Raw genomic sequence first — 12084 nt, forward strand, 5'->3', positions numbered from 1 at the left:
GCCTGTAATCCCAGCACTTTGGGAGGCCGAAGCGGATGGATCACCGGAGATCAGGAGTTCGAGACCAGCCTGGCCAACATGGTGAAACCCCGTTTGTACTAAAAATACAGACATTAGCTGGGTGTGGTGGTGGGCGTCTATAATTCCAGCTACTCTGGAGGCTGAGGCAGGAGAATCACTTGAACTCAGGACGTGGAGGTTGCAGTGAGCCAAGATTGTGCCCTTGCACTCCAACCTGGGTGACAGGAGCGAAACTCCATCTCAAAAAAAGCAATGATCCTGGAAACAGAAGCATCAGCATGTGCCTGGGGTCCACACTCGGTTAATCCATGAATCCTGAATCCACGTGTCACACACAGAGGCGCAGGCATTGCCAGGGCACGGGGCAGCAGCACCCTTAGGCCCAGCACCGGTGCTAGGCGACCCACACTCTGGTGGGCCCACACAGACAAGTAAACAGCAACGGCCACACAGGAAGGGGTTGGGGAGTGACGGGGGCTCGGCACGGAAGGGGTTGGGGAGTGACGGGGGCTCGGCACGATGCTGGAGCGTAGCTGGGCAGGCTGGGAGCGGGTGGCTGCCTGCATCAGGGCTGGGCTGGAGGCGGGCTCTCATCTGAGAACGTGGCCATTAGGATGGAATTAGCAGCAACTCAGTATCCACTGGGTCTCTAAAAGCCAAGTTATGAGAACACCATCATCTTTCAGAAAACCAGTTTATGGTAAAGGGTGAAATCTCCTGTAGTGCTAATTTACCATCCATGAGAGAACTCAGATGCAATCGCACAACTGGGATTGTAGCTCCCAATTCTATGGTGTTTGGTTCAAGAGCCCAACTAACCTTTTCAGAAAGCTTTGAACACAGGTCACCACAGGCCAGCGATTCTATTAGGAGCCGGCTCTCCTGTTGTTCCCAGACTTTTCCTGAGATACCTGGGAAGACGACAGGGCCCACCCCGGTCCCCTGGAGTGAGCACACGGTCACTCACTGAGATCCACCAGCCCAGGCACCCGTGGCCATGTACACAAGGTGCCCCCGCCATGGCAACGTGAGGCAAAGGCTGAGAGACAGGTCCTCAAGCCCCCGACACACACTCTCCCCCAGGAAAGCAGAGCCATCCCCTCCACCTATGAGACCTCACTCTCCAGAAGAATCAGGCTCCCTGCGAGTGACCAGCCCGGGAGGAGGCACCTGTCCTTCCCACGCTGGATGATGGAGTGTCCTGCTACAGTCAGACTCCCACCTGCCCATGTCCCTGGTCCCTGCAGGTGCCCTCCCAGCTTCCACCAGCAGAGGCTTGGGGGGTCCCCTGCAAAGTGTCCTAACGATGGGAAGATCAGAGTATCTGAGTCTCCTGAGCTGAAAGCCACGTGGGGTCTCACGCCGAGCCAGGTCTGGCGTTTGTGTTGAGCAGACCAGGCAGCATCGATCCCACCTCCCTGGAATTCTGTCCCCCTGGTCACCAGCGGTCACTCCAGCTCGCCCAGCCGCAGTATTCAAGCGTGTGAAACTGAGCTCCCAGGCCTGCGAGGCCCAAGGGAAGGAGAGTCCGCAGCCATCTCCGCCAGGCTCTCTGAGCACACCAAGCACTGGACGGGTGCAGCTACTGTTCCCCAAGCCAGGAAGGCTCGAACCCCTCAGGAATATCCCGGGTGCCTGGTCAGCCTCTGTCTCAAATGCCCCAGAACAAGTGGGGCTCACTGTCTCCCATGGTGGGCCCTGTGGGCTTGGACTGAGCTGATGCAGAGAACACCTCGGTTCCCCATCTCTGCACATACAGAGGCCGTGCTGGCCAGGCAGACCTGGACGGACGCGGGAGGCTGGTTGGGCGGCCCTCGTCTGGTTCTGGGGTAGGTGAAGGGGTCCCTGATGAGACTTCATGAGAATGACTCAGGCACTGAAGAACTAAACGGGAGGAGGAGAGAGGAGAAGACATGCATTCTGGGTGAATGCAGGAGGCAGGGAGGGCTGGGTCCAGGGTTTGGGCCAACAGTGAAGAAAGGAAGATACCATGAAGCTGTCTGACAAGGCGTTCTCCGGGCAGCCTGACAAGCTGGGGACAGGCCACATCTGTGTCCCTCACTTACCAGCGTGCGCCCTGCGTGCGGGGGGCTTCACTGATCACTTTAATTAGTGTTGCCCTTATCGGGGCCAGAAGGTCTGCCACGGTGACCCTGGGCAGAAGTGGCTGCAGAGCTGCACCAGGAGAAGCCTTCATGCAGATCTGAAGACTCCAATGCTGCCCGGTGGGCGAAGGGCATCCCTCCAGGGGGATGTAAATGCTCTGAAGCAGGTAGAGGGGTGGTGGCACAGCACTGTGTGTCCAACGCCACTGAGCTGCTCGCTTTAAAATGGACTTTATGTTATGTGAATTTCACCACAATAAATTACCAAAAACCAAAATGTGACGATGCCAGCAGCCTCCAAGTAAGGACCCAATCCTGTTCCTGCCAAGCACCTCGATGCCTCTGGAAGGGCTGGGCCGGTTCCAGCCCTGTCACTGGCTCAGCAGGGCTGCCCGTGTCGAAGTGACGACACCTTTATCCACCGCCAGCTCTCATGGCGTCTGTGGACTCCTGACTTCCCACCCCGGTGAACTGAGCAGTCAACTCACAGAGGTGCATCTGAGTTCGTTCCTGAAGGGGTGCGGCCTGAACGCTTGGCCTGGGTGCCTCATGGGCCTCGAATCACAAGGAGGAGGGGCTCATCAAGGGGTGACTGAGAAGTGATGGGTCACTGGCAGCTGGGACCCAGAGTGGCTCTCACACCCATCCCTCCAAAATTCGGGGCGAGGTGGCTGCTTATGTTGAAGCTTCTACGAAGGATGTGAAAGGCTGCGCCTGACCGGGGTCCACAGGCAGATGGAATGCACCTGCTGTTTGTGTTGCTGGAGATTCGGGGAGGTAGTGCAGGCCTGGGAACCCCAACGAGCAGGGACAGAGGAGGGCCTAGGCCTCCTCTGCGGGCAGGTAGCAGTAGGAAATGGTAGAGCACTGTGCATTTCACGGGTGCAGGACGGAATCATCTGCTTCTGCACTGAATGCCAGATAAACAAACCCTGACCAGGCAAGCCCAGGACCTCAGCTTAGACCAACCCACGCCCCTCATCTCCTGTCCTGTCCGCATGCCTCAGGGTGGCACCGGTGCCCGGCCTCACACTCCTCCTGCAGGCCCACATTCCAGGCAGGCACTCCCAGGGGGCCCTGGGCCGCCAGCGAGGCTGAGTCTGCATGAACTTCCACAAATACAAGAGGCCCCTGAGAAACCCATGGGGGGATTGGCGTGCTGCCTTGCCCGTCTCACTGACATCCTGGCTGCAGCAGAAAGCTGTGCGACTCCCAGAAGACGACCCTGATGGCCCCGAATTGTGTTAGAACCCCAGGGATCCGTGGTTCTCCTTGGAGCAACTCCACCAAATCGGCCTCTTGAACCGAGTGCCGGAACAGCCCAGCCGAGCCCTCGCTTGGAGGCCGCTCAGGCAGCAAGAGGAAGGATTTCCCTGCAGCCCAGTGTGAGGGGCTGCAGCCCCCTCTCTCCGTGCAATCCTTGGAGGGGGCTCGGATGCCAGGGGCTTTCCGGATCCTTCTGCCCAGCCACAGATCTCCCTGACTGAACATTCTCAGAGCACGGAGCCCAGATCCATGTTAGGGAAACCCTCACCCACTCATGTCCTCAGCTTCCAATGCCAACCTCAAAGCAGGAGGAGCCAGGATAAGGGGGTACCACTCGCCAGTGAGAAGTCGAGGCCACCTCACACGTGAATGGCCCAAGCCCCATGCATGTGGGCTCCCCTCCTCTGCCCGCTTCCTCTGCCCCTCTGCAGGGGAAACTGCCTCAGAATCCGTGGCGTGCCTGGAGGAGCTGCCTTCGGAAAAGGCCCAGGGCCACCCCGCGCTCCCCAAGCTTCTGCCCTTGGGAAGAGCAGCTCTAGAGACCCAGGTCAGCTGTGGCTTCGGGAGGGCGGGGCGCGCTGCATGCCCCACTCAGTGGGACAAAGAGGAGCTGAAGGGCCCTCCGGGTCTCTGGTGTGAGCAGCCACTAGGCCAGGCCCAGGGACGGAAGGAGCACACCTGGACGGAACCCGCACCCGGCTCCGTCTCTGCAGAAGCTCCCTGTTCCCTGGGGGAGTTATCAGAAGTTCATCCTCAGGAGGGGCGGACGCCTCCTCCAACCGGGAGTCACGGGCACATCAGTCCCGGAAACAAGATGGCTCTAACCAACGGATTTCGGGGCCTGGTCTGTGATCTGACTTCTGGGCTGACCAGCCTTGCAGGTGGTTCTTTATCCAGCTCTCAGCCCCCATGTACTCATGAACCCTCCGCCCCAGGACAGATGGTCAGGAATTCAGCCCCAGAGAGGGAGGTGGGGTCCTGGCTTCTCTGCACGAGGACAAGGTGAGCAGCTGCCACCCGTCCCCTCGGAGCCAGGGTGGCCTCGGAGGCCCGCACATGCCCCCTCCCCAGCACACACACGAGAAAGCCAAGGGCCACGTACCGTAGTGGTCTTTATCCTCCCGCCGGGCTGCGTGCACGTCCAGCCTGACCGGTTGATTAGCAAGTCGCAGCCTTCCCCCTCCAGACACGGAAGCATGTCACACCACTGCTTGGTCTTGATAATTCTTGCTGCGGGAGAAAAGAGGGAGACAGTCAGCGTGCTGCTGTCACGGATCGCGACGGTGTTGCCGAGAGGACCTGGGTCCTGACACTGGCTGGGAGGGCCCTCAGGCAATGCCCGGTACGGCTCCACCCGGGGACCCTCAGGCAGGGACACCGGGCCCAGGGGCTCCACCAGCTTCCTGGTCTCCCGGTTTAGTGCTTGCTCCCCCAGTCCTGCTCTGCCATCGGCCAGTCGTGGAACAGTAAGCAGTGACCGAGGGAGCTGGAGACACGTCCGTGGAGCAGAGCCGTGGCCCCTCCTGCAGCGTGGCTGCCTCACTCTCTCTCATCTGGAATCCACTAGAGAGCAGGGAAAGGCAGGAGGAAGGGTTCCCAGTCAGGCTGTCCTCAGATGTAGCGAGGGCAGGCCTGTGCACAGGGTGGGAACCAAGGGGGTCCAGACTTGGAGTCAGAGTGTGAGGCCACGCAGGAGGTAGGGAGTCGATGCGCCATCCTTGACTGGAGGATTTTACAGCAGCCCCTGGCCCCCATCTGCAGACGCCCGGCGGACCCCTGGGGCTGGCCCAGCAGCAGCCATGTCAAGGCTCCAAGGTGAAAGGATGTGACCAGCCATGTCAAGGCTCCAAGAGGAAAGGATAAGTCTTGTCATGACCCCTGGACAGGGCAGGGGGCAGGGGAGGGCCCGGCGGATGGGGGCACTGGCCCCCACCAGCACAAGGACTCTGAAGCCCACATCAACTCCTTCCATGCCACAGAGAATTGCATTTTCTCTCTTCCCCGGAAAGCCACCCCATTTTGTGGCTGTAGGGTTAGGCAGACTGGAGATTACTCTCTACCAGAAAGCCTGAGAAACAAGGACTTCACGGCAGAGTAAAAGCTGATATTGTATTAACATAACCTTCGCTGCAGGAATCTCAAAAGAACGATTAGTCATTTCTCAAACTGGGGAAAAATAGGTCCTTCCTAATGCACACGTAATTACTTTTATATAAACGGGACCTACAAACAGGGGTTGCTATCCCGCTGAAAAACGTAGGCATGCAGATCAGACACCAAACACCTGCCAGGCAGTATTTTGGTTCAAGGTTAAGTTATAAACATGTACCTTTATATACACAGGATTCTACACCAACCTTAACCCCATGGCTGGAGATCAGGGAGAACTTTGCATCTTACAAGAAAAAGAAGTTTGAAAGTTTGGGTCCAAGGCTCTAGGAGAATGGATGAAGCTGTCACATATTCCCACTGCACTCGCTGGTGAACGCCACGCACCCCACGCTACTTGCAAGGTGGTTGGACTGCACGTGACTCGCTTCGTGCCAGTGCTGGGAGGGCCAGGGTTGGCCTTCTCCGCCCCTTCCTCTCCCACTCACAGTTCCTCGGGCTCCTCACTGTTCTGAGCAGAGGCTTGGAACTCATCTTGTTGGATGCGGGCAATTCACCTATGAAGCCCCTTCCTGCTTTCCTTTTGGGTCCCTGCTTCCTGGGGCTCAGTGTTTGATGGGTCCAGTGGCCCCAGGATGCAGAGAATCCAGTGTCTGGGCTGCCTCAGCTGCCAGCCTTGCAGAGCAGGGAAGGATTCTCTGTCACCCACACCAGGCCCAGGCTGCACAGACACCCAGGCCCAGGGCAAGACTGGCCCCCATGGCCCCCAGCCCCAACCTCCTGTCTGAAGCCCCGGTCCCTCTCACGACACTCCAGAACCCTTGATTTCCTCCTCTCTTTTGGGTTTTCTCTTCCACGTCACCTCTTTTCCTTTTTTTAAATAAAGCACAGGACTCTCAATTTGCATAAACCAGAACTGTAGTTCCCCAGGATACTTGTTTACTTGAAAACTTGAAAAAGTTTCGGAGATTCCTTACCACAGGAGGGAAATGACTACTATCTAAACAGTTCTGCAAATGCACATGTGTGCACGCATGCGTGCTAACACACGGTCCTCCCGACACGCGGCCGGCTGGCTTCATGGCTATGCAAACAGACGGCTGCACACGGCCGCAGGTGCAGGAGAGCCACTGCTTGGACAACGCTCTGCAGTTCCCATGTCTTGAAATTCTGACTAATTTTTAATAAGGGCCCTGCATTTCATTTTGCACAGGGCCAGCCAATTATGCCTCTGGCCCGCAGGCAGTGGCTGTCCCTGTAGGAGCAGTGGGCAGCAGAGGACAGGGTCCTGAGGGACAGCTCACTCCTCAACCCACGGGGGCGCGGGCCCTGGGGTCATCGCAGGGGAGGCAGGTCTGGGAGGTCTGGAATCTGCCATGTGTCTTCCCAGGGCCTCTTTTCTTGTCTGTTCCTTATTCCTGCAGAAAGCTGCCAGCAGCGGCGTCTCCCATCCTGGATGCATCGTTTTGGGTGACAGTAAATATGGTAGAAAAATCTCAGACACTCATGAACACGAACCTTAAACCCACGAGGAAGCTACAGGATGAAACACAGACGCCCCAATAGCAGAAATCCCCTTGCAATGCCTGGGAAAAGAGCTGGACAAATTACAGTAAGCATTGTGTGTGTGTGTATGTGTGTGTGCGTGTCTGTGTGTGCGCGCGCGCATGTGTGTGCGTGTGTGTGCGTGTGTGTGTGCATGTGTGTGCGCGCGCGTGTGTGTGCATGTGTGCGTGCGTGCGTGTGCATGTGTGGGTGTGCGTGCGTGTGTGTGTGTGTTGGGGGTGTGTTTATCTGGTACCAACACTGAAGGACCTGAAAGGAAGAGGCTCCGGTGTGGCTTAAAAGAAATCCCCATGTGTGCTCCCATCCATCCCACACCACAGCGCCCAGGGTGGCCTTCAGTGCGGTGTGGCTCCTGTTCTCATCCTGAGCTGAACGGCACCTCAGAAACCCCCTGGGGTTCCCAGTGCCTGTCCTGTTCTGCCCTAACAGCCAGACTGGGCTGTCTTCAGGTGAAGTGAGCCCTTCAACTGCAACAGGAAGATGTTTCCGCATCTGCCAGGGCCAGGTTTGGCCCTCTCTGCAGCACAAGGCAGGACCTGGGCCATCAGGAGTGGGGCCGGCACAGACCAGAAAACCAGGGCAGTGTGGGTGGCATCTGAGGGCAGGTCCTGATCTGCCTGCAGGGCAGGCTGTGAGAGGGTGGACAGGAGGTGGCCTAGGCTCAAATCCTTCACTGCCAAGCTCAGCTGGGACCTTGTACCCACCCTGAAGCTCATGCTCTGGGCTGGGAAGTCCCAGGAGAAGGACGCTGAGGGTGGAGACAGCACAGGCAGAAGCACCCCACCTGGCACAGGGCGTGGCTGGCCAGCACCCACAGGCTATGTTGCTGGGGCCCTCTCGGTCAGGCTAGGATGGAACCACTGGAGCTCACTGGGACTGTGAGGCTGAGGACAGGGGAGGGATCTATGGCCATGTGTCAGCCTTCAGTATCCAGGACACACGCGTGCTCCAGTGCCAGGCCCCAGCCCACTGTCCCTCTACGGAGAGGACCCTCATCCCTGCCAGCCATGATGTGGTAACATGCACAGTGCCACTCAGGGTCAGAAAGAGAAGAAGGAAGGAGGGCAGGGCCCCTGGGGCCTTAGGATGGTGAAGGGGGCTCCAGCCTCACCTATGCTGTAGCCGCGACGCCTACCACACACCACACACATATGTACTCCCCAGACACACGTACACATCACCCACATGTATACACCACACACATATGTACCCCCAGACACACATACACATCACCCACATGTATACACCACACACATATGTACCCCCCCGACACACGTACACATCACCCACATGTATACACCACACACCACACACATATGTACCCCCCGACACACGTACACATTACCCACATGTATACACCACACACATATGTACCCCCCAGACACACGTACACATCACCCACATGTATACACCACACACCACACACGCAGAGGCATGCAGGCACACACACAGGCACACACATGCCCATGTAAATGCATGTTCGCAAACACGTATCTACAGGTGCAGCACACACATGCACACATATGTGCAAGCACACACAGAGATATGTATCCTCACATGCACCCACATGTGCACTCTCATGTAAACATGCATGTAGATGCATGCAGGTCACTTTGTGGGCTTGCCTGCTCTCAGCATTTGCAGAACAAAGGGACAAGCAGGCAGCAGGCCTGCCCCATCCCTGGGCCTGGCCCTCCCGAGGGCACCAGCGGGCCGGCCCTGAGCACACAACACCTTTTGTTTGCTGGCAGGAGCTGGGCTCACCCACCCCAGCCCACTTCCTGCTGGAGGCGGCCAGAGGCACAGTGCCGGGCCACCATGTCCTGGGGACAAAGGGTCCTTTCAAGCACACATTTCACAACTCCCTTTCACCCGGGCACGGGTGAGGAGGCCTCTCCTCTGGTCCCAATGTTGCAACAGCTCTCAGGGAGGGGAAGGGGCGTCCCTGGGGTTGACAGAGCTTCTGAGATAGTATGAGTGATGGTGACTGAAACCTGGGCTCTGGGCAAACAGACGTCATCGCCCATCCACATGGGCTAACCTGGGGGGTCCTGAGCACACAACAGGTAAAGGGCACGCTGGGTAAAGGGCACAGGGTCTCATGCATGTTTATGTCTGCAGTGCCTGTCCCTGGGCCGGTAGGAGCAGGTGCTTAGGACGTGGCTGGAGAAGCGAGCCAGGGAGCCCCTGCCTAGGATGGAAAGGGGGCATAGGAGTGCAAATCAGAGGGGGTTTGTCCAGACTGGATCTAGAGTCTCACCGATCTCGAGCCTCTGTAGGACCCCACAGCCCCCGAGACCCAGCCCAGCCAGGCCCTGGGCCAGCAGCGCTCTTTCTCCAGCTGGAAACACTTCTCCAAGGTACCACTCAGCCCCATCTTCCATGCCACACCATGCTCTCCATCACACACACATACGCCATTCACACATGTAGACACAGGCACACACATATACACACCACACACAGCCACATGTCTACACACGCACATACACACAAGTCCACTGTGTGCCCTCTTGCAGACTCACTAACTACACATGCGTATCGTCCCTGGGGCCACCTGGCTCCCTGGCAATGAGTCTCCAGGTCTATGGGGGGCTTGGCTCCTTCCACCACTCCAGGTCCCCTCTGTGTGCACATTCAAGCTGCCTCCCCAGACAGAGGCCGGCTCCCGCTCCACGGTCCCCCACTCCCTGGGATGATGCAGCTGCTGCACCCAGACCCTTGCCAGTGGCAGGATAGAAACCTCGGGCTCCAGGAGGGCAGAATGCAGAGGACGCTGCCCAGTGCAGGCTGGGACTGGGTTTCAGGGGAGGGAGGGAGCCAGGGCAGGGCAGGAGCTGGGCTCTCCTTGAAGTCTCAGAGAGGAGCAGGCCTGGTGACCCTGCAAACAGCATGGGGAGGAAAGGGCTGAGATGTGGGCGGGGCCTGGCTGGCCACAGGTCCTCAGCACAGCCTTGTTCAGGCTCCCAATCAGTTTGCTGAAAGTCCAACTTGCCAAAAACGGTTGGGCGACCCTTGAACGGAGTTGAAGTCAGAACAGCGTGGCTGTCTGGGTGACAGGGGCCAAGTCAAAGCGGACTTCAAAGAACCCGTCTACACAAAGGCCTGGGAGGAAAGTGCACCCCAGGAAAGGCAGGCAAGGGTCGTGCCGAACCCCAGCGGGCGAGCAGGGTCCCAGGCGGGCGGCCCACAGCATCTGGGTGGACCAGTGCAGGGCAGGGTGTGCCATGTCCTCAGTGTGGGGACACACCCCAGTGCCCCAGAGAAGAACCCCCCCCCGGGAGCTGCCACCCAGCTTCCTCTCATCACGTCTGCACCTACAGCTCTAGACACAGCTGGAGGACGCGGGTGCAGGGCGGAGGGAGGGTGGAAGGCCCCTCGAGGCCCGGCTGCAAAGGTCATCTCTGCAGCCAGGGGCCTCTACCCTCTGCCCCCATGTCCTCTACTGGACGGAAGCAGCCAGTCCTGAGACACCCACTCGAGCCGTGTGCCGCCTGGGGCACCCACCGATGTGGGGCACATACACATCCATCGTACCAGGCCCTCGGGATGAAGGGCTGCGGGCCTCCCACAGCTGGCAGTGCCTCTAGTCACAGCCAGAGGGCTCTGCCCATCCCCTCCTCACCAGCCTGAACTTGGGGGACAAGAAGCAGACAACTAAGTGGGGTTCTCAGCCTGAAGTAGAGCTGGGCAGACGGCATGGGAGGAGCTGTACGGTCAAAATCCAGCAGGGTGTGTCTGTTATGTGGGATCAGACATTTGAATTTGTTTGCCATACGGGATCAGACATCTGAACTCGTTTGCTATATGGGATCGAACATCTGAACTCGTTTGCTATACGGGATCGAACATCTGAACTCGTTTGCTATACGGGATCGAACATCTGAACTCGTTTGCTATACGGGATCGAACATCTGAACTCGTTTGCTATACGGGATCGAACATCTGAACTCGTTTGCTATACGGGATCGAACATCTGAACTCGTTTGCTATACGGGATCGAACATCTGAACTGCTGAAGTGGGACGGCTCTTGCTACTGCGTGTCCTGAGAACCTGAGATGATCTCGGAGCTGCCAGACAAGCTCTCATCCAGCCTGCAGACGGACGACTCCGCCCCTGGAGTGCGTGCACACAGGTGCCCACAGGCAAACATGCACACCCACATGTACACTCGCATGTACCAAGAAGCAGGTCACAGCGGCACCCCCACCCAATACCCGCCTTCCCGAGGGAGGAGAAACCCAGGCCCATTCCCGCTCCCCTCCTTTCCTACCCAAGGGGCACCCCCAGACCCCAGTCTCCTTACGACTGTGCTGGCTTTGGTCAAAGGGCTGCTGGTTCCCGAGACCGTCCTTTCATTGAATCAGTCAATGTCCCAGAACGAGTAACTCGTGCCCCAGACAGCTGCCCCTAGGAACACAGGAGGGGGCTGGGGACAGCAGAGGTCACCTTCTAGTTCCAGGGCAGGCGTGCAAGGAAAGGAGCTGGAAGCTAGCGGGTGGGGTGGGCGTCGGCCTATCCACAGACACTAGGCTGTGAGAGCCTCATGTCGCCAGGGACGGCGTACCCGGGTGTGACTAGAGCTCCCAGGGCAGAGCAGGCCGGCAGGGGCTGGGGGAGACGAAAGGAGAATCTTGGACGGGGAGAAACCCGCTCGGAGAAGTGGAGGACACATCTGTTCCTGCTGAGCACCGTCTGCTTTCTGGGAGCCAGGCCTTCCTCTCCCGCCTCGACAGCCTCTCTGGACCTCAGTCAGTGCTACTGTGACCCCGGGGCCCCGATGAGAGAGGGGCTGTGGCAGACACAGACCCCAGGACCCCAGTGAGACAGGGGCTGCTGCAGACACAGATCCCAGCGTCCTGACGAGACAGGGGCTGCTGCAGACACAGCCCGGGGCGGGGGGATCTGAGGGCCACACTGTATTTGGTGGGAAACTTCTAAGAGCCTTCAACAAAAGAAACCTGTGACACAGGGACACAGTCCGCAGGAGGGGACGACTGTTTGTTGTAAAGTGA

At 58.3% G+C, this 12084-nt stretch overlaps 1 protein-coding gene across 14 annotated transcripts in view; it reads right to left on the bottom strand.

The window, feature by feature from the left end:
• TAFA5 (TAFA chemokine like family member 5) overlaps nucleotides 1-12084 on the bottom strand; it is a 343256-nt gene that overhangs the window by 124604 nt on the left and 206568 nt on the right. For all 14 annotated transcript variants that reach the window (XR_012418333.1, XR_010578287.2, XR_012418335.1 and 11 more), the window contains exon 3: nucleotides 4495-4622. Coding sequence is in view for 8 of the 14 variants with exons in the window: in XM_045363421.3 (XP_045219356.1) it covers nucleotides 4495-4622 (128 nt within the window). In the remaining 6 variants the exon portion in view is untranslated. The remainder of the gene's footprint in view (nucleotides 1-4494; nucleotides 4623-12084) is intronic.

This window comes from Macaca fascicularis, chromosome 10, assembly GCF_037993035.2.
Source record: "Macaca fascicularis isolate 582-1 chromosome 10, T2T-MFA8v1.1".
Classification (NCBI taxonomy): Eukaryota; Metazoa; Chordata; class Mammalia; order Primates; family Cercopithecidae; genus Macaca; species Macaca fascicularis.